Consider the following 22900-nt stretch of genomic DNA (forward strand, 5'->3'; position numbering starts at 1 on the left):
ACCTCTTATTAGGTCTCTCGAAATAAATTGTTAAGACATAGAGGCTTTTTTTTTGTTTGTAAAAATTGCTTCTGCATGTTTTCCAATCTAATCTAATCTAATCTAATCTAATCTAATCTAATCTAATCTAATCTAATCTAATCTAATCTAATCTAATCATATATTTTAATTAATTAATTTAACTTAAATCTATTTCATTTTTGGATTGAAGTAATGAACAGAAGTTAAGATCAAGATTAGCTTTACTTGAGGTTTTGTTGGGTTTGGTTGAATATTTGATAGGCTGCATAGAGAAGAAGGGGTCAAGCTATTCTCCAAAGCACCTGAAGGCAGAACAAAAAACAGCGGATACAAACTAATCAAGGAGAGAAGCAACCTAGATAGAACTAAGGAGGAATTTCTCGAGCACTTGCCTTCAGAAGTTGTGGGTGCTCCATCACTAAAGTTTTTTTAAGAAGAGATTGGACAACCATTTGTCTGATATTATGTGCTCCTGCTTGAGCAGAGGGTTGGACTAGAAGACCTCCAAGGTCCCTTCCAACTCTGTTATTCGGTTCAACATAGCCCTCCCCCTTGCTTCTAGAAAACGTGTCTGCTTGGGTAGGAGCCATCTGGTCTAACTTTTTTACTCTCCCCTCATTTCCAGTCAAGCCACTTCGTGCAGAAAATCTTTTTGTGGATGCTGCTCAAGAACCTCTAGGTACCACAGCAATCGCTTTGCACCGAACCGATCCAAAGCTGCACGCTCATTCTCTCTCTCTCTCTCTCTCTCTTCTCTCTGTGTCTTTTTTTCTTTTCTTGCTACCTTCTGTTCTGCCCATTCATCTGCTTAATAGAGGTGAGCTGTGCTCAGTGAAAGACGTTGGCAGCATCTTTCTCTTCCCGGCAGACGGAAAAAATGCAGGGTCTGCCAAAGAGGCCGATTTGCTTCGGGGAGTGTAACTTAGCAAAAAATGTTTTCCAGGCAGGAGAAAAGCAAAACATTTAAGGGTTCAAGGACAACTGGTATTAATTTGCAAAGCAACAACGCCGCACTCTGATCTGCCGCGTAATTCACGTTGTCCTCGACCTATGACCACAATTGAGCCCAAAATTTCTGTTGTTCAGTGAGGCATTCGTTAAATGAGTGTTTCCACACACACACACACACACCGGTTTTATGAATCTTTCTTGCCACAGTTCTTAAGTGAATCACTGCACTTGTTAAGTTAGTACCACGGTTGTTAAGCGAATCTGGCTTCCCCATTGCATGCCAGAATGTCACAAAAGGGGATCACATGACTCCGGGACACTGCGACCGTCATAAATATGAGTCAATTGTCAAGCGTCTGAATTTGGATCACCTGACCCTGGGGATGCTGCAGTGGTCATTAAGTGTGAAAAAGGGTCTTCACTGCTGTGGTAACTTTGAATGGTCACTAAATGAGCTGCTGTAAGCCAAGAACCCCCTGTATTAAAGGGAAAGTTTGTTCTTTTATGCTTTTGTAGTTCCAATACAGCAAGTCCTCAATTTATAACCATTTGTTTAGTGACTATTCAAAGTCACAACAGCACTGAAAAAAGTGACTTGTGACTAGTTCTCACACCTTGAGCTGTTGCAGAACGCTGTGGTCACATGACCAAAATTTGGACACTTGGCAATGTCACAATATGACAATCACAGCATCCTCAGGGGTCATGTGATCATCATTTGCGCTTTTTTCACCTAGCTTCCAACAAGCAAAATCAACGGGGGAAGCAGGATTTGCTTAACAACCTTGTGATTCATATAACAACTGCAGTGATTCTCTTAAGAAGAATGGTAAAAGGTTCATAAAATCAGGCGTGACTCATTTAACAGCTGCCCTGCTTAACAACTGAAATTGTGATCCCAATTGTAATGGTAAGTCACGGACTAGGCTAGGGGTAGGCAACCTTGGCTCTTTTATGACTCGTGGACTTCAACTCCCAGAATTCCTGAGCCAGCCATGCTGAGGGGAAAGGCAGCGGTTTCCAAGCTGAGCCATGCTGGCTCAGGAATTCTGGGAGTTGAAGTCCACAAGTCATAAAAGAGCCAAGATGGCCTACCTCTGCCCTAGATAATTCTTGTTTTAGAAGCTAAAAAATGGAGGGCTTTTCCCTCCTATGGATCTTCAAGCACAGAGGTCCCCAACCTTTTGGGCACCAGGGTCTGTTTCAGTGGAGAGAGTTTTTTCTGCAGGCCGGAGGTTGCATGGTTTTGTGTGCTGCCTGCATCGCGCGGATGGGGCTTTGCTTGTTTGTCTGGACCGGTTGCTGGCACGCCGCGGCACGGTACTGCTCCACGGACTGGGGGGTGTCAGGGACCCTGTTCTAGCACAATGGTCCCCAACCTTTGTGGCTTGACAGCCCGGCTGAGTGGGGGAGGAGGGGAACTGGGCTGCACAAGCGGTGGGCTGGCGTGGGTGCGTGGGTGCGTGTAGCTTCACTCATGCAAGATAGAACAAAAAGTCTTTGGGGTGCGGTTCTGTGCCCCTTCAGGCTTCTCTGCACCAAAAGCTTTTGCAAAGGGACTGAAGGCCTGAAGCAGCACCAGATCGTTCACCTGAAGGGCAGAGAAGTCTTTGCGGGCGAGGTTTTCGCACTCCTTCAGATGCACCGAGGCTGCCCGATGCCCCGAAAGTGGATTGGGTGTCTTGCGCAGGCAGTCTCAATGACCACAGCCCTCTCATCCCACTCAGCCTGTGCTCTCACGGCTCTGCTTTTGGAGCTTCGGGAGCCGGTGGCTTGGTGGCCTGGCTGAGGGAGGAGGACAGGGGAACTGGGGCCACGCTAGCAGCAGGCCGGCACACAGTGTGCGCACGCAGCTCCACTCACACAAGAAGAGAAGCCTTGGGGGCACCACTTATGTTAGTGTAGCTGCGCGTGTGCGCCCCAGCCTATCGCTTGTACGGCCCAGTTTCATATAGGCTGTGGACCAGTAGTGGGATGAAGTCCAGGGTTTGGGGACCCCCGTTCTTACTTCTACTAAGGAGGAAGAGATACATTAGTCTGAATTTACTTTAACTGCCAGGTCCCCCTTTAGTGGGAATTGGGCATGACTTCAGCTGTGGCAAACCAGGGTTCGGACATGGTTGTCAGATCATGCAGTGTTGGTTATCTGGTTGACTCTGAGAGAGTTAAATCAGCTTGCTTCACCTGACGTGATTGGTAAGGAAAACGTGCGCCCCGTAACTTTGACGAGATCTAAAAAAACTATTGTGACCAAGCTCCTTCCTTTCTGTAAAAGTCACACTCTTAGGATGCACATCTGGTAGCGCTTCAGCTGCTAATTCTTCCCTCCGTGTGGCGGGTTTTTGTTTTTTTCAGTTGAGGGTGGACCTGTTGGTGCAAGGCCCTGTGAGATAGTCACAAATGCTTGATTGGTTGATGAGTGTCCATTTTGGAAATCCAGCTTGGTTCCTGAAGGCATCCCAGATTAACTGAAAACGACAGAAGCTCTCTCTCTCTCTCTCTAAAATATACCTACCTAATTTTTTTATTGTCATTTTTTTAATGTTATAGCAAGAAGGACCTACGTTACAAAGGTGCTTTTCTTGTTTCTTTTTTTTTTTTAAAAAGGGCAACTGTTCTTTGTTTTCCCTTGAAGACATTTTGCTTCTCATCCAAGGAGCTTCTTCAGTTCTGACTGAATGGTGGAGGATGGAAGGATTTATATTCCTTGCAGTCATCTGGTTGTTAGCACTCTTTCTGAGAGTCGTTGAGGCCACTTGGAGGTTTATGCTAATGACCAGATGACTGCAAGGAATATAAATGCTTCCATCCTCCGCCCTTCAGGCAGAAGTGAAGAAGCTCCTTGGATGAGAAGCGAAACGTCTTCAAGGAAAAACAAACTCTAGTTGCCTTTTGGCACAACCATGGATGACTGAGAATCTCCTTAGACAGGGACAGAGGCAAAATGGTGATGGGGCTATTCTAAATAATAGAAAGGAAGCCAGCATAATCAAAGCTTAAATTTATTCTTGGCATGGCTGGGAGAGGGTGTCCTAGAATCTTTGAATTTGGGTTGGGCTAGTCTAAAGAAAAGAAGAAATAGGGGAGACACGATAGCAGTAATCCAGGATCTGAGGGGCTGCCACAAGGCAGAGGGGGCCAGGTTCTTCACCAAAGCACCAGAGGGGAGGATGAGAAACAGTGGTTGGAAACTGATCAAAGAGAGAAGCAACCTGGAATTAAGGGGAAACTTCCTGACAGTGAGGACAATAAACCAGTGGAACATCTTGCCCCCAGAAATCGTGGGCGCTCCATCGCTGGAGGTTTTAAAAAAGAGACTGGACAATCACCTGTCTGAGATGGTATAGGTTCTCCTGCTTGAGCAGGGGGCTGGACTAGAAGATCTCCAAGGTCCCTTCCAGCTCTATGCTATGTTATTTGTGTGTCCGTGTATGCTTGTCAGGTTTGTGAATCTCCTTCAGCCATCTGCCAGGAATGTGCCAATTCCTCTGTTAAAATCTTGGAACTATATGCATTTTGCATTAGAGGCGGGAGGAAAGATGTTTTCCTTTTTCGCAAATGGCAACAGAATATAATAAAATGGTGTTTGACTCGTCAAACCACCACAAAGCTGCACTTCAGCAACAAGAACAAAGGAGAAATTCAGAACTGTTGAAAGCTGCAATTAATTACCCGGGCTCGTCAGCCAATTTATTAAATTCGAGCGAAAATAAAATGTCTTTGCAAACCTCTAATGTATTGCAGATTCAGTAGCACCTGCTTCTGTTTCATAATATTTGCTCCCCTCTCGCTTTGTCCCTCTCAGCAGTTTATCCCGGCCACATTCTCAGTGGCTACAGGTGGTCCTCGGCTTACAGCCACAGCCCAAAATTTCCATTGCTAAACAGGTTAATAACACGGTTATTAAACGAATCTGTCTTCCCCATTGACTTTGCATGTCAGAAGGTTGCAAAAGGGGACCACATGACCCTGGGACGCTGCGACCGTCATAAATGGCTTTCATTTCCAAAGAGAGTTAGCAGTAGGCGTCACCATTTTTCATATTCTTAAACACAAATGGCATTCTCCAAACATTCCCTGGGATATTTTTAAATAAGGAGCTGGCTCAAGGTTGACTCAGCCTTCCATCCTTCCGAGGTAGGTAAAATGAGGACCCAGATTGTTGGGGGCAATTAAGCTGACTTTGTAATAATGCCGCTTGGGGGGGGGGCGAAAGCCCTATTAAGCAGGCATATACATAGAATGAAGGCTATTGCTAAGCACATTGATTTGTGCTTTAAATTGTAAGCCACCCTGAGTCTTCGGAGAAGGGCGGGATATAAATGGGATTTAAAAAAAACACACCATTTCCTCTATTCCTATGGATGTATTCTTCCACTTTTTTTTTGACATCGAGGAATGGATGGAAGCTGATCAAAGAGCGCTTCAACCTAGAATTAAGGAGAAATTTTCTGAGAACAATTATAGGTAGTCATTGACTTACAACAATTCGTTTAGTGACTGGTTCAGAGTTACAACATCACTGGGAAAAAAGTGACTTACAACCAGTTTCCACGCTTATGTCCACTGCAGCATCCCCAGGGTCACCTGATTTGCATTTGGATACTTGAGAACTGATTCGTATTTATGACAGCCGCGGTGTCCCCCTTGGTCACGTGTTCCCCTTTTGCAACCTGACAAGCAAAGTTAATGGGGAAACCAGATTCACTTAACAACCGTGTTACTAACTGAAACAGCTGCAGTGATTCGCTTAACAACTGTGGCAAGAAAGCTTGTAAAATGGGGCAAAACTCGCTTAACGGCCGTTTCGGTGAGCGATGGAAATGTTGGGATCAATTGTGGTCATAAGTTGAGGACTACCTGTATTACATTATGCAGTTTTTCCGTTATGCAATTCACTTAATTCACAGTGTGAAATAGCCCCATGAAGTTCTTTTATGCTCACCAGGTTTAGGAATCAAAGATGACAGGCATGAGGCATGAGATAGGATCATTAGAAATCATGTCTTGTGGAAAATAGGCGACTGGTATAATACCAGAAGCCATAAAATAACAACTTATAGAAAAATAATACTTTTAAAATATTTTGCCTAGGTTACCCATACAGTGCACTAAAAATGATGCTGCAAATCTTCCTAATGTTGTAACTTAAGTCAGTGTTTCTCAATGCTGGTGGCTTGAAGATATGTGGACTTCAACTCCCAGAATTCCCCAGCCATGGAGAATTCTGGGAGTTGAACTCCACACAGACAAGGCCAGACAAGGAATAACGGATGGAAACTAATCAAGGAGAGATTCAGCCTAGAAATTTTCTGACAGTGAGCACAATCAGTTTGCCTCCAGAAGTTGTGGGATCTTCATCACTGGAAGCTTTCAAGAAGAGACTGGACTGCCATCTGTCAGAAATGGTATAGGGTCTCCTACTTGAGCAGGGGGTTGGACTAGATGACCGACAAGATCCCTTCCAACTCTGCTATTTTATTCTGTTCCGTTCCGTTCCGTTCCATTCCATTCCATTCCATTCCATTCCATTCCATTCCATTCCATTCCATTCCATTCCATTCCATTCCATTCCATTCTATTCTATTCTATTCTATTCTATTCTATTCTATTCTATTCCATTCCATTCCATTCCATTCCATTCCATTCCATTCCATTCCATTCCATTCCATTCCATTCCATATACTCTACTCTACTCTACTCTACTCTACTCTACTCTACTCTACTCTACTCTACTCTACTCTACTCTACTCTACTCTACTCCACTCCACTCCACTCCACTCCACTCCACTCCATTCCATTCCATTCCATTCCATTCAATTCCATATGTTCTATTCTATTCTATTCTATTCTATTCTATTCTATTCTATTCTATTCTATTCTATTCTATTCTATTCTATTCTATTCTATTCTATTCTATTCTATTCTATTCTATTCTATTCTATTCTATTCTATTCTATTCCATTCCATTCCATTCCATTCCATTCCATTCCATTCCATTCCATTCCATATTCTATTCTGTTTTATTCTATTGTATTTTATACACCTTCAAGTTGCCAAGGTTGACAAACTGTGACTTAAGTTGTCACATCTCCCCTGTAAGTACTTTTATCCACACTAATACACAAACCTAATACACATAAATGTTTATTGGCCCCATGAGAGATATTATTCAAAGTGTCTATGCAAAAAAAAAGCTTTGCATAAATTAAAACTTCTTTTAATTTAGGCTTCATTTCTTTTGTCTTCCTCTTCATTCACTTGTGCTTTCCAATATCACCATCTTTCCAAAGTCTACCTCAATGTTGTAGCTATTTAGCTCAGATTGTAGCTATCTGGCTAAAGGACGCTTAATGTGACATTAGGTACAGCTAGTCCTTGACTTACAACTATTTGTTTAGTGACCATTCAAAGTTACAATGGCACTAAAAAAAGTGGCTTATGACCTTTTTCACGTTTATGACCGTTGCAGCATTCCCTTTGTCACATGATCAAAATTCAGACACTTGGCAACTGACTCTTATTTACGACGGTTGCAGTGTCCCGGTGTCATGTAATCCCCTTTTGTGACCTTCTGACGAGCAAAGTCAATGGGGAAGCCAGATTCACTGAACAACCGGGTTACTAGCTTAACAACTGCGGTGATTCACTTAACAACCGTTGCAAGAAAGGTTGCAAAATGGGGCAAAACTCACTTAACTGTCTCATTTAGCAGGAGAAATTTTCGGCTCAATGGTGGGTCGTAAGGGGACTCCAGTTTCGAGTCTTCTGGATGTTTGTGCAACTTCCAGATTTCCCAGTCAGAGGGGAAATTTTAAGAATCCAAATTGGATTCTGAAAAGCATGGATTTTAGCATCCTTGGATCCCTGACAGTGTGTTCAAATTAACAAGGCTAGGCAGTAAAGCTAGGGATTTCTGCATGCAAGACTTGTGCCTTGAGAAATGATCTTTCCCTTATCTGAGGGTTTCCTAACCTTGGGCATTTCCAGGAGGGTGGACGTGAACTCCCAGAATTCCACAGTCAGCGTGACTATGGATGAGAATTCTGGGAGTTGAAGTCCACCCACCTGGAAATTCCCAGGATTTTAACTGTAATATCGGTAAATGAGGTCACATGATACTAGCATGATGTCTTGTTTCAGAGCCCGCCTGCACCCTGAGGTAAGAAATAAAAGAGAGGACTTTGGCAAGCAAGGATGTTCATTGCACGCTAGTCCAATTTAGTGACCTATGGTTTGTCAGTCATTTTCCCTGGATTGGTTATCCAAAGCCAGTTATGGAATCCCCAGGAAGACAGCAGAGTTCAAACCAGCTTTGTGAGCAATCATAGGTTTATAATCAAGCTGCCCTCAAGATTTGGGCTTGCTGGGTGTTATGGGGGATGTAGGAGAGTGGGGTGGGGTGGGGGGTTGGAAAAAGCTGTCCTAAATAGTGTAGATCTCTCTATATTATAGATTTTTCTATACTCCTTTTTTTTTACAACTAGGAAGCGAAGTCAATATTGTATAGCAGGAAAGCAAACCAGCGTTTAGAACTGGTGAAGAGTATGACTGGCTAGTGTTTGTGAGGATCAAGATGATTTTGTAAAAGGTCTTCAATCACATCAGGCGTGTTTGAATCAAGTCAGAGGAAAACCTGCAGTAGGAGTGTATCTCTGAATGTCCAATGAATGTCTCCATCAGTGGAGAAATGGATATTGTGTGGCAAGGAAGCAAGTAAGATACGGAAATCGCCTTATGCTTCTCCATTGTATACAAAGGCATTAATCACCAGGAGGTATTATGTGGCCAGTTACATCTTATTTGGACCTCTGAACTCGGTTGGTTCCTTGCAGACGTTTCATTACCCAACTAAGTAACAGCATCAGTGCTGGAAGGGAGTGGGGAATGGAGGAGAAGGAAAAGTAGAGGAGGAGGAGGAGGAGGACTAACAACAACAACAACAGTAATCATCATCATCATCGTCTGAGGCCCTTGGTGCTTTGTGAGCTTGGTTGTTTCCTTGCAGATGTTTCATCGTCCAACTAGATAACGTCATCAGTGCTACCCTAGTTGGTTAATGAAAAACAGCCAAGCTCAGAGACCACCATGGACCGCACAGTCCGTCCCCCACTCCTCCTCCCTGCAAACCCTCCTCCCTCCATTTGTCCCGGTGTCTAGTTGTCTAGTTGTTGTACAATGCCCTACAGGGCCACCCTGAGGGAAGGCGTTGACATAGTTTATATCCAGGATATGAGTGTTGTGATTCAGGGTCAGCCTGTGGGTTCGGCAGTTGGGTCGGATGACTCAGACGAGGGGGAGGAGGGGGGTGTTGAAGAACTTGCTGATGATGGCTTTGAGGCTCCGCAGAGCCCCCAGCCAGGCCCCTCCCACCTGGTGGAGACCCAGCTGTGTTATCCTGACAGCGTGGATGAAGATGACCCACAGCTGGCCCTGTTCAAGGACGCCCGACGCAGGAGGCAGTCAATTAGGAGTAGACAGAGGAAGGCAATGGGGCTCCTCGGAAGGAGGCACAGAGAAGCCACGCCCTGAACTCTTTATAAAGGGAATGTGTGGGGAGGGCTGGTTTGCTGAAAGCAACCGCTCAGATAGTGTTTCAAAGCTCCTGTATCTTGGTTCGTGTCTTGTTTGTTTTTGTAGTAAATAATTTGGCAGACGTAAATCCAGCCTCTTGCCGTTTGTAAAGGGGTTGCCTTTTCTGCAGGGCCGGTAGCAGGCTGGTACAGAACAATGAGAGAGGTCTGCAAGATGTCTTCTCAGTCCTCCTTCTTGCTTGCTCACAGGAGCCAGGTTCTTTAAAGTGGAAGAGGGGCAGAAATGGCTCTTGACAGGCATATCTCGGGGAGCGAAAATCAGAAATCAAAGGCCAGGTTTCGACAGTTGGGTGATTCCCCTTGCACGGAGCTGCTCGGACCCAGTGCTTCGTATCTAAATCTTCATGACCGACGTTCCATCTGCACTCTACAGTATTCCATCTGACCGGACCACCTCCTGTTTTCCCATTCATTCATCCCCTCGGTTCTTTCTCTTCTTTCTTTCCTTCCTTCCTTAATGGGTGTCCCCTCCATCTCCATTCATTGACCATGGAAACCTTTCCCGAGACGCCTTTTCAAGTCAGCAATGACCCAAAGCCACATCTCGCCACGGCCCCTGCTTCTACTGCTGCTGCTTTGAAAGACTGTTGATTTTTTTGAATGGCTAAAAGGGAGCGCCCCCCTTGTGGTGGTTTTTGGAAGTGACTCCCTGCCCCGCTTGTCTCCCTTTTTTCTTTTGTCTCGTTTTGATTTGTCTCCGTGTCCAGTCAGAAGGTCAGCTTGAAAGATCGTGTCTTCTCCAGCCCCCGAGGTGCCACCACGAAAAGTAAAAGTTCTCCTCAGGGTCCAGGTGTCCGAAGATCCCCCAGTGCAGACCAAAGCGTGGAAGACAGCCCGAGTAAAGTCCCCAAGAGCTGGAGTTTTGGAGACCAAACTCGGGCCAGGCAAGCTTTCCGCATCAAGGGAGCCACGTCCCGTCAGAATTCAGAAGGTGAGGCGGATGATGATCCATGCAAGGCTTGGTCTGTGTATGTCTGGAGATATTTTGTTGGGAGAAAGGAGAAAGCAGCAAATTACAGGTTGTCCTCAACTTACAACAATAACTAAGCCCAATATTTCTATTGCTAAGCAAGGTAGTTGTTCAGCGAGTTTTGCCCCAGTTTACGACCTTTGTTGCCACAAATTATCTTAATTAGCACTTACGGTGCCCTGGTGACCCAGTGGTTAGAATGTAGTATTGCAGGCTAACTCTGCCTACAGCCTGGAGTTCAATTCCAACTGGCTCAAGGTTGACTCAGCCTTCCATCTTTCCAAGCTCGATAAAGTGAGAACCCAGATTGTTGGGGGCAACATGCTGATATTGTGAACTGCCCAGAGAGTGCTGTAAAGCACTATGGGGTGGTTTATAATTCTAAGTGCTATTGCTATTATGATGGGGCCCTGGGGTCACATGATCCCCTTTTGTGACTTTCTGATGAGCAAAGTCAAAGAGAAAGCCAGATTCACTTAACAACCATGTTACTAACTTAATAACTGCAGTGATTCTCCTAACAACTGTGTCAAGAAAGGTCGTAAAATGGGGCAACATTCACTTAACAAATGTCTTATTCAGCAACAGAAATTTTGGGCTCAATTATGGTTGTAAAATGAGGACTACCTACAGCAACTGCAAAATATAATTTCAAATCAGGTAAGCCCAATTCCTCCACTTTCCGTTGCATCTTCTAACTCCTTATCTTTAACTCGTGTTTCTTCCCCCCCCGTCACACAAACCTAGATATATCTTTTTCCCACTGTTTAACTGGGGCATAAGTTATCAAACCAGGTATTGTCTGAAACGCAAACGTCATTCTAGGCAAGACATCCTTTTTCTATTCCTGATTTTGCAGGGAAATGTGATGTGTGCTTTCATCCTCTTAGGATAATACAACTCTCTTTAGTCCTTTTCTTTTAATATAGCATTTTTGCAGTTATAAATTGCACCTTTTAATTTCCTTTTAATTCTGGAAACCATCCAGCGGCCTTTGGACAGCCACAAAATGGATCATTAAATACAGCGAGTAAAAACTAAGTGCTTCTCCAGATGAACTTTTCAGCAGAAAATGCATAAATATGTTTTTCCCAACATCATCTTCTTCATTGCCTGCTTTTCATGCTAATTTGTGTTTCTGTTCTTTCTGCCCCAGCCTGAGGCTGTCCCTGTTGAACATCTGTCTTCTCACCCCTTTCTCCCCTCCTGTAACTAGAAGCATGCCTCCCAGGAGAAGACATGGCTGATCCTGACAACAAGAGCTGCAACTGTGAATTTTTGACAGAAGACCTTACACCGGGTCTTAAAGCCAGCATCCGGGCAGTGTGGTAAGCCGTGGGTCCGTATTACATAAAACTGTGACCACAGGAAGTGGAGCTCAAAAGTCCACTGTTATTAATGAATAAGGGACTGTGCCAACCTCGAAGGAAAGAAATATGAGGGAGAGACTGTGTGATTTGGTGTACAGGTACTCCTTGACTTACGACCACAATTAAGCCCAAAATTTCTGTTGCTAAACACGACAGTTGTTAAATGAGTTTTGACCCATTTTACAAACTTGCTTGCGACAGTGGTTAAGAGAATCACTGCAGTTGTTAAATTTGGAACCCGATTGTAAAATGAATCTGCATCCCTCATTGATTTTGCTTGTCAGAAGGTCACAAAAGATGATCACATGACCCTGGGACACTGCAACCATCATAAAAGCATGCCTGTTACCAAGCATCCAAATTTTGATCATGTGACCATGGAGATGCTGCAACAGTCGTAAGTGTGAAAAATGTGATAAGTCACTTTTCAGTGCTGTTCTACCTTTAAATGGTCACTAAACAGATGGTTGTAAATCAAGTTCTCTTACCTAGACTACCTTGCAAGGTTGACATTTAATAGCTTTATCAGGTATTGAAAGCTTTGTTGTTTAGAACAATGTTTTTCTCAACCTGGGCAACCTGAAGACTTGTGGACTTTGACTCCCAGAATTCCATAGCCAGCATAGAAATTCTGGGAGTTGAAGTCCACACATTTTCAAGTTGAGAAACGCTGGTTTAAGAGGCAATAGATTTCTAGTTTCCCATTGTGACACCATCCTAATACAGATGGACAGTTAGAAAGAATAAACCACTGTAGGTTTCTGCTTGTCACTCTGATTTTTCTGCTTTAGCATCATGCGGTTCCTGGTTTCCAAGCGAAAATTCAAGGAGAGCCTGCGACCATATGACGTGATGGACGTCATTGAACAGTATTCAGCAGGACATCTGGACATGCTTTCCCGGATTAAAAATCTTCAGTCCAGGCAAGTCTTCCCTTTTTCATCTCTGGTGGTTTCTGGTATCTCTTATTACTTGTACTCGACCTAGGTAGGTTTTGGTATTCTGGAGCACAATGTTGAGATGTTCAGTATGCCAGGAAGAGTGAAAGTGGTTGTTTGAATGTGGACAGACCATCTCCTCTGGTCTGCATTGGGCTGTCCTTGAAACTAGCATACTTTTTGGGGTATATGCAGGAAGTGAGAACTAAACCTTAGCAGGAATGGAAATTATATTTGGCATATTGTTTAAATTTTTGTAAAACAAGAAAAAGCAAGAACATCAGCTGGGCAAATTGCTCTCCTGACTGGACAATATACTTGAAAGTAAAGGTAGTCCTCAACTTACAACTATTCATTTAGAGACTGTTTGAAGTTATAATGCCACTAAAAAAGTGAGTTATGTCCGTTTTTCACATTTGCAACCATTGCAGAATCCCCATGATTATATGATCAGAAGTCAGACACTTGGCAACTGGCAAGTATTTATGACGGTTGCGGTGTCCCGGGGTCCCATGATCACCTTTTGAAACCTTCTGACAAGCAAAGCCAATGGGGGAGCCAGATTCACTTAACAACTGTGTTACTCACTTAGCAACTGCAGTGATTCTTTAATAAGTGTGGCAAGAAAGGTCATAAAATGGGGCAAAACTCAACTGTCTCAGCAATAGAAATTTTGAGCTCAATTCTGGTAATAAGTCGAGGACTACCTGTAGTACTTTCTGATTCTGGGAGATTTTAAAATTTTCACCTTTGTAGGAACATTTGTAGAAGTCAAGATGAAGAATGTAGTTGGCTGTTCAAAAGCCTCACCTTCTTATTTTACATATTTTTGTAGCCACCGGGAGCCACTTACTCCATGAATTCGATGAGTCAATTAAAATTTGCGTCTGTATGCATTCTATATAACACAATAACAGAGTTGGAAGGGACTGTGGAGGTCTTCTAGTCCAACCCCCTGCTTAAGCTAAGATCTTGCGCAGAACCCTCAAACTCTTAAGCCTCTGTTGGAGGATCCAAAGCTACCCATAAGAGGTCAGAAGGGAGTTTTTCTTTTTTTGATGTATCCATTCAATTGTGTACGATTCTGGGAGATTGTCCCTTGCGGTTTTCTTGGCAAGTGGTTTGCCATACCCTCCTTCCTAGGGCTGAGAGAACGTTCAACTTTTTAACCTACTTTCAATTTCAGCTGCTGATTCTACAACAGAGTGTAGCATTTCTGTGTTCTCCTTGTCCTCCTTTTACTATTTTTGCAAGTAGGTCTTGTCACTCCTGTCTCTCGTTCTACCCCGTATATATGTGTATTGGCTTTCAAGCTAACGGGTTTGATCTCCCTTCCATTCATTGCAGCAATATGGATTTTTCATTTTTAGAGCCGTGAATGGCCTCGAATACTTCATCAGTAAGAGGAGCACAAAGCTGTGGATTTTGTTGTGGTTGCAATGGGATATTTTCATACATTTTCCAACTTGTCCGTTCATACTTAGCCTGCTCATTGCCAAACAAGGAATCCTTTAACAAGGAGTTCCTTTGGATCCTTCCCAAAGAAGGATTGTTCCATTGTTGCTGAAAAGTCCACCGCTTTTGACAACCATGCCAAATGATTAGATTGTTTCGATACTCTTTTCTTTTTTTTACATTATTATTATTTTATTTATTTATTTATTTTATTTTAATTCCATTTATATCCCACCCTTCTCCGAAGACTCAGGGCGGCTTACAAGCATTATTATTATTATTATTATTATTATTATTATTATTATTATTATTATTATTATTATTATTATTATTATTATTATTATTATTATTATTATTATTATCTGAGCAAAGATAATCGCCCCTTTTTGGTTTCTTTTCTTGGCCGTCTCGATTTCAAACGTTTTCTCCTGCTGCAAAGTTTCCCAAATCAATTCTTTCTCCGACATGTTGCTTCATTGTGTGTTTTGCTGGTGTGTTTGTTTTTTCTTATTTATTTTTGCCAGGATAGATATGATTGTGGGTCCCCCACCCTCTTCAACTCCCCGGCATAAGAAGTATTCAGCCAAAGGATCGCCCCAATACTCGCCTAGGTTAGGATAATAGGCAATTTTGTTCTGAGCTTTGGGTATGCTTCCTGTCGAAACGTTTCATGCCGTGTTCAAGTGGTGCTCTTGATCACCTCTTGCCGATTCATTTCCCTCCGAATGGCTTGCTCTGCTGGATGCGCTTAATTTTTTATTTTTAGAGGCACTGAAAATGGGTCTTCACACCCTGCAGCTTTAGACATGGCCAAGAGCACTTACGCAATAGTCTGATTTTCATTGTGGTGAAATCATTCAAGACGGTTTATGTTTTTTATGCACGGAATGCATTTAGCTGCTGTAATTTCTATTGCGGTGACATGCAGCCTTGGCGCTGATAAACGCCATTCCTTCAGAGAGAGAGAGAGAGAGAGAGAGAGAGAGAGAGAGAGAGAGAGAGAGAGAGAGAGAGAGAGAGAGAGAGAGAGAGAGAGAGAGAGAGAACAATGGGCTCCCGTTAACAGGTAGTTCTTGACCCGAAGGTGCTTTTTCCAGAGGCAACTGGACTTCCTTTGTTTTTCCTTGAAGACGTGTCGCTTCTCCTTCAGGAAGCTTTCTCTAGTTCTTCAGTTCTGCAGAACTGAAAAAGCTTCTTGGATGAGAAGCGACAGGTCTTCAAGGAAAAACAAAGGAAGTCCAGTTGCCTCTGGAAAAAGCACCTTCCAGACATTTGTGACCCGGATGACTGAGAATCACCACAGACAGATAGTCCTCGACTTCCAACCATTCATTTAGTGACCATTCACAGTTAGAATGGCACTGAAAAAGGTGACGTATCACTGTTTTTCACAGTTTACGGCCATTGCAGCATCCCTATGGTCACGTGATCCAAATTCAGTTGCTTGGCAACTGACGGTCGCAGCGTCCCGGGCTCATGTGATTTCCCCTTTTTTGCGACCTTCTGACAAGGAAAGTCAATGGGGAAGCCAGATTCACTTAATAACCGTGTTCCTAACTTAACCACTTAACAACTGTGGCCAGAAAGGTCGTAAAACGGGGCAAAACTCACTTAACAACTGTCTTTGCTTAGCAACAGAAATTTTGGACTCAATTGTGGTCCTAAATCGAGGAGCTACCTGTACAACGATGCTGAAATACATCGGGGAAGAGTTTCAACTAGCCAAGAGTTTGGAAGTTGAGTCACGGCAACTGGACTGCATTTCTGTTTTGGTTTGAAATGTTTCACTGCTCCTCTGAATAGCTTCTTGAAACCCAAAAGAAAAGACCTCCAGTTGTCACAATTCATCTTTCATACAACTCTGCCTGGATGACTGAGAAGCTCCCTCGGCAGACTAGCCAGATGTTCCTGGAACATCAGCTGCAAATGTAGTGAGTGTTTCCTACTTGTTGACCTTCTTTTATGGAAGAGAAGACATATCATATGCATAGATCTTCAACCTGTTACCAAGGTGTTCGCTTAACGACCACTGCAAAACATATTGTATAATTAGTTGCGTCTGGTCACAGGATGCCTGGACTTACAACCGCAATGGCTTAGTGTCATAATTCTGGGTTCAGTTACCACAATAAATCGAGGACTACCTATAGGCATTTTTACCCTACCTCAAATAATAGAAGGAGAGATGAAACAGTGCTACTCATTTGGTTTGAAAGCATGGTCATATTATTTAGGATAGAATAGAGTTTTTTTTCAGGCCTTCTTACTAAAACCCAGCAAGAAAGTTTACCCTTTCGAAGTAATGAATAAGTAATAATAATCCAGTAGCATAATTAGTAAGGGACGCGGTGGCTCAGTGGGTTAGGACGCTGAGCTTGTCGATCGGAAGGTCGGCAGTTTGGCGGGTCGAATCCCGAGTGCCGCGTAGCAGAGTGAGCGCCTGTTACTCGTCCCAGCTTCTGCCCACCTAGCAGTTCGAAAGCACGTAAAAATGCAAGTAGAAAAATAGGGACCACTACGGTGGGAAGGTAACAGCGTTCCGTGCGCCTTTGGCGTCTAGTCATGCCGGCCACATGACCACGGAGATGTCCTCGGACAAGCGCTGGCTCTTCGGCTATGAAACGGAGATGAGCACCGGCCCCTAGAGTCGGAAACGACTAGCACACATGTGCGGGGGAACCTTTACCTTTACCTTTAGCATAATTAGTAATAATCCATTAATATATAAAGAGAGAGCAAACCCCAACTCCCTTCTAGCCCTGATGATGTTACCTAGTTGGGCCATGAAACGTCTGAAAGAAAATAACCAAGCTCAGAGAGCACCAAGGACCACACAGTCCTCCTCCTCCTCCTCCTCCTCCTCCTCCTCCTCCTCCTCCTCCTCCTCCTCCACCCCATTCCCTTCTAGCACTGATGATGTTACCTAGTTAGGTGATGAAAAGTCTGAAAGAAAATAACCAAGCTCAGAGAGCACCAAGGACCACACAGACCTCCTCCTCCTCCTCCTCCTCCTCCTCCTCCTCCTCCTCCTCCTCCTCCACCCCATTCCCTTCTAGCACTGATGTTACCTAGTTAGGTGATGAAACGTCTGAAAGAAAATAACCAAGCTCAGAGAGCACCAAGGACCACACAGACCTCCTCCTCCTCCTCCTCCTCCTCCTCCTCCTCCTCCTCCTCCTCCTCCTCCTCCTCCTCCTCCTCCTCCTCCTCCTCTTCAGTTTGCCCCTCAAGGCAAATTGGTGAACATTTGTGCAACCTTTGACAGATGAAAGGGGTTGGCACCAGTGCCTCGGATGTGCTCGGGAGGCAGTGTTTGGAAAAAAAAACATAATTTCCCTGCTTCTCATTAAGAAAAAAAAATCATTTATCTTTCTTTTTCCCTCTCTTTATTTTTCCCTTCTTGGCTGGACTCCACTCAAGCAATTTTTGGGTTTTGCTAACTGCTTTTGGCAGAGGCGGGAGACACAGATGTTCCTCTTTGCATGTTTCTGTAAGCATGGAATGTAATGTAGCATGAGATAAAATGCACCGTGTCAACAATCCACATTTCTTTCGGGTATCATTTCAAAGAAAGAAAAGCAATATTTCAAAAGAGGTTTTTCCCCCCCCCCTTTGTGCGTTCAGTGGAAATTGATCAGGGTGAAATTAAATATCATTTTTTCCTTGACATGAGTGCATCGGAACAGAATCACATCAATTATTTATTTATTTATTTGGATTTATATACCGCCCCTCTCCGAAGGGACTCGGGGCGGTGTACAGGGCAATTAAAACGCTATAAACAACACACAATGTATAAAAATTAAAATGAGATTAAACAGAATCACAAGAGTAACAGAGTTGGGAGGGACCTTGGAGGTCTTCTAGTCTAGCCCTGTGCGTAAGCAGGAGACCCTATCCTATTTCACGCAAATGGTTGTCCAATCTCTTAAAAAACCTCCGCAACGTCCGGAGGCAAGCCGTTCTCCTAGTTAATCGCTTTTAGGAAATACCTCCTTAATTTTAAGTTGGATCTCTCTTTGATAAGTTTCCATCCGTTACTACTTGTCAAAAGAAAAATAGAGAAATATAACCTCAGGAGCAGAAGGAATGCTTATTTTACGGCCCCTTATTTAAAAATATCTCAGGGAACGTAAGGAGAATGCCACTTGTGTGTAAGAAAAGCAAAGATGTTTTAAGTCCACAACCAACCCGTCTTGGAAATGAAAGCAGAATAACAGACTTGGAAGGGACCTTAGAGATCTTCTAGTCCAACCCCTTACTCAAGCAGGAGATCCTATAGCGTTTCAGACAAAGGGCCGTCCAATTTCTTCTTAAAAACCTGCAGTGATGGAGCACCCACAACTTCTGGAGGCAAGTCGTTCCACTGGTTAATTGTTCTAATGAAACATCTGCAAGAAAACAAGCTAGCTCAGTTGTTCTAATTATCAGGAAATTTCTGCTGGATTGATTCTTTCCCTGATTAGCTGCATCCGTTCATGGTTTAATCTAGGGCAGGGAGCAATGCCAAGGTAATGTCAACAAGTAGAAGAGATGCTTTTTCAGGAGGTGGATTAGTCTTTTCTCTCTCCCCCCCACCCCCCACCTGAGATCCTCTTTGCCTTCTTCCAGGTGGCAGATTGCAAAACAAGGGTAGCAGTTTTGCATTACTCTCTGGCATACAGGTTTGAAATGAGGCCAAGCTCTGCATGAAATCAGCTCACGGTTGCAGGGGTTAGTGCAGGGGTAGGCAACCTCGGCTCTTTTATGACTCATGGACTTCAACTCCCAGAATTCCTGAATTCTGGGAGTTGAAGTCCATGAGTCATAAAAGAGCCGAGGTTGCCTACCCCTGGGTTAGTGGTTAGACTGCAGGCTAATTCTGCCAACTGCCAGGGGTTCGATCCTCACTGGCTCAAGGTTGAGTCAGCCTTCCATCCTTCCGAGGTCAGTAAAATGAGGACCCAGATTGCTGGGGGTGGGGCAAATATGCTGACTCTGTAAACTGCTTACAGAGGGCTGCAAAGCACTGTGAAGCGGTATATAAGTCTAAGTGCCATTGCTAAGTCCTAAGGAAGAAAGGAAGATTAAGGAAGGAAAAGGAAGGAAGGAAGGAAGGAAGGAAGGAAGGAAAAGGAAGGAAGGAAGGAAGGAAGGAAGGAAGGAAGGAAGGAAGGAAGGAAGGAAGGAAGGAAGGAAGGAAGGGCCCTGGTGGCGCAGTGGTTAGAAGGCAGCATTACAGGCTGACTCTGCCGACTGCCACCAATTCGATCCTGACTGGCTCACGGTTGACTCAGCCTTCCATCGTTCCGAGGTCGGTAAAATGAGGACCCAGAAGGAAAAGGAAAAAAGGAAGGAAGGAAGGAAGGAAGGAAGGAAGGAAGGAAGGAAGGAAGGAAGGAAGGAAGGAAGGAAGGAAGGAAGGGCCCTGGTGGCGCAGTGCTTAGAAGGCAGCATTGCAGGCTGACTCTGCCGACTGCCAGCAATTCGATCCTGACAGGCTCAAGGTTGACTCAGCCTTCCGTCCTTCCGAGGTCGGTAAAATGAGGACACGGATTGTTGGGGGCAAGAGGCTGACTCTGTAAACCGCTCAGAGAGGGCTGTAAAGCGCTGTTAAGTGGTATATAAATCTAAGTGATGTTGCTATTGCTATGTCTGATCTAAAAGTATATTGCAGATTGGAGTGCCGCCAAACTCCTGTTGATTTGATAACAGAGTTGGAAGGGACCTTGGAGGTCTTCTAGTCCAACCTTCTGCTCAAGCAGGACACCCTATCCCATTTCAGACAAATGGCCATCCAATGACACCCACAGCTTCTGGAGGCAGAAGCTGTTCCACTGATTAATTGTTCTAACTCTCTGGAAATTTCTCCTTAATTCTGGACTGGTTCTGTCTTTGATTGGTTTCCATCAACTGCTCCTTGTCTTGCCTTCTGGTGCTTTGGAGAATAGGTCAACCCCCTCTTTTCTGTGGAAGCCTCTCTAGGTAGTACACAAAACAACCCTGAACCCTGCTCCGTGGAAAAATGGTTTTCCATGGAACTGATTTCTGGTGCCCAAAGGGTTGTTCTAGATGGCTCACCTTAAGAGAGGGGACCTGTAATATTCCCTCCCTTCCCACTCTGATGGGTTCCCTGCCTTTCCTGCTCTGAAAGAGCCGTGGTGGCCCAGTGGTTAGAATGCCATATTGCAGGCAAACTCTGCCAACTGCCAGCAGTTCGATTCCAAAGGGCTCAAGGTTAATTCAGCCTTCCATCCTTCCGAGGTTGGTAAAATGAGAACCCAGATTGTTGGGGGCCAAATATGCTGACTCTGCAAACTGCTTAGAGAAGGCTATAAAGCACTATGAAGCGGTATATAAGTCTCAGTCCTATTGCTATTGCTAGGCAAGGTGGACCAAGCGTGGTCATCCTTATTGAAGTAAATACCGTAAACGTTATTTTCCTAACTTGACTCCTTCAAGGTCTGCATTTTCTAGAATTTGGATTGCCCGTACCTTTTCGCTTTCGTCATGGAAATGAGATGAGTCGTATGTGTCAGCCTGATTTGTTGCTCACCCCATGTTTTGTGGTGAGATGTCTAACCTTGAAAGTAGAAGTCTCATGGCCACAAATGGCACTCAAGAGATGCTACTTAATATGCATAGTAAAGGAAAAACAGTGTAACTCTTCTACCATTAGCAATGGCCTAGTTAATTCTGTGAAGCCGTGCAATTGTCCCCTTGCCATTGTGCTTCCAAATAAAATTGTGATAAATAGAGATACAGTAACAACCACCATAAATGTGGTCATGAATGGTCAAGGGCCAGAACAAATGTAGGTCCAAGTAATTGCGTTGTTAAAAAAAATGTGCATAGAAGATGTACATAGAAAAGACTTTTTTAAAAAACATTAAAACAGCTGGAACTTTTTTTGAGGCATGTGCAGATGTTATAGAAGTTGCTTCAGGCTGTTTCATTTGTTGAATGCACATAGCCACCTCGCTTCCTGGAAGTTGGACATGGAGCGTGGAGTCCATATGCTTGCAATAGTAGAATAAATATTGCAAAAATAAATAAATAAATAATACACAGCTGCTTTACTGAGTCAAAGAGAAGACATAGCTCTTTTGAAGGATTTGCGCAGCCCACGGCATTGACGTATATGCCACCTTGCTTCTTGAAAGCTGTTCATCCAGCAGCCATTGGGTCTGGAGTCCCAAATGCTTGAAATAGTATACAGCTATTGCAAGATAAATAAATAAATAAATAAATGAAACACAACTGCTTTAATGAGTCAAATAGGGGACACAGCTCTTTTAAAGGATTTGCACAGCCCTTGGCGTTGACATGTATAACTACCTCGCTTCCTAGGAGCTGTGTATGAAGCAGCCATGTGTGCCTGGAGGTCAAATTCGTGCCACAATATACAGATATTGCCAGCCAATAAATAATACACAGCTGCTTTAATGAGTCGAAGAGAAGGCACAGCTCTTTTGAAGAATTTGCACAGCCCATGACAGTGATACACACAGCCACCTCACTTCCTGCTAGCTGTTCGTGAAGCAAAGGTGTGAGCCTGGGGACCAAATGCTTTCCACAGAAGACGGATATTGCAAGTGAACAATACACAGCTGCTTTAATGAGTCACAGAGAGGACCTAGCTCTTTTAAAAGATTTGCATACAAATTTCTGAGCATCCTTCTGCCAAAGTAAGGCAATTTGGTATGACTTGAAACAGCCAGATGACTTGACCCTTCCTTTGCTTTGTGTTAACAATGTGTAATCAAGGGAGCACTTTTAGTTTTTTGAGATGTTCATAAACGTTTCATTTCATTAATCCGTTTCCCCCCTTTCCTTGCCTGACCTTGAACTCATAACTCATTCACGCCTTGTGCATGGAACTCGCCTTTGCTCCAGAGCTGTGGAAGAAGTACTGTTTAAATTCTGCTCCAGACAACAAATTTTGTTACAGAATGATGAATATACTGTTTTGTTTGTGGTTTTAATTCCTGGTTATTGTCATTTGGGGTTTTTAGAAGTTTACCTGTATAAATCTGGCACATTATGCAAAAGTAAAATTGACCGGGGCTAATTAAGTTTTTGAGGTTAAGACAGATGGGTCTATAATAAGGGGGTGGCTCAGTGGGTTAGGATGCTGAGCTTGTCGATCAAATGGTTGGCAGTTTGGTGGGTCAAATCCTGAGTGCCGCGTAATGGAGTGAGCGCCTGTTACTTGTCCCAGCTTCTGCCAACCTAGCAGTTCGAAAGCACGTAAAAAACGCAAGTAGAAAAATAGGGACCACCACGGTGGGAAGGTAACAGCGTTCCGTGCGCCTTTGGCGTCTAGTCATGCCGGCCACATGACCACAGAGACGTCCTCGGACAAGCGCTGGCTCTTCAGCTTTGAAACAGAGATGAGCACCGGCCCCTAGAGTCGGAAACGACTAGCACGCATGTGCGGGGGAACCTTTACTATACCTTTACTTATTTTTTTAACACATATTTAGGCATCCCCAAACTGAAAATGACTCCTGGTATCTTCTCCAATTTGTTTTTTTAAAAATTCTAAATAAAACAACAGCCATGCGTAAAACAATAACTCTGAGGAAATCATAAACCATTTTCCATTCTCCCCCTCTCCTC

General features: G+C 43.9%; 1 protein-coding gene across 3 annotated transcripts in view; it reads left to right on the forward strand.

The window, feature by feature from the left end:
* KCNQ2 (potassium voltage-gated channel subfamily Q member 2) overlaps window positions 1-22900 on the forward strand; it is a gene marked incomplete at both ends in the record, with an annotated part of 120649 nt that overhangs the window by 92113 nt on the left and 5636 nt on the right. Inside the window, 5 exons of one of the 3 annotated variants that reach the window (XM_081323739.1) lie at window positions 647-700; window positions 10274-10497; window positions 11753-11864; window positions 12698-12829; window positions 14824-14910. In XM_081323739.1, coding sequence (XP_081179865.1) covers window positions 647-700; window positions 10274-10497; window positions 11753-11864; window positions 12698-12829; window positions 14824-14910 — 609 coding nt within the window. The remainder of the gene's footprint in view (window positions 1-646; window positions 701-10273; window positions 10498-11752; window positions 11865-12697; window positions 12830-14823; window positions 14911-22900) is intronic. The other 2 variants (XM_081323740.1, XM_081323741.1) reach the window with 2 other exon arrangements.

Source organism: Vipera berus, assembly GCF_964194415.1.
Source record: "Vipera berus genome assembly, chromosome: 3".
Taxonomy (NCBI): Eukaryota; Metazoa; Chordata; class Lepidosauria; order Squamata; family Viperidae; genus Vipera; species Vipera berus.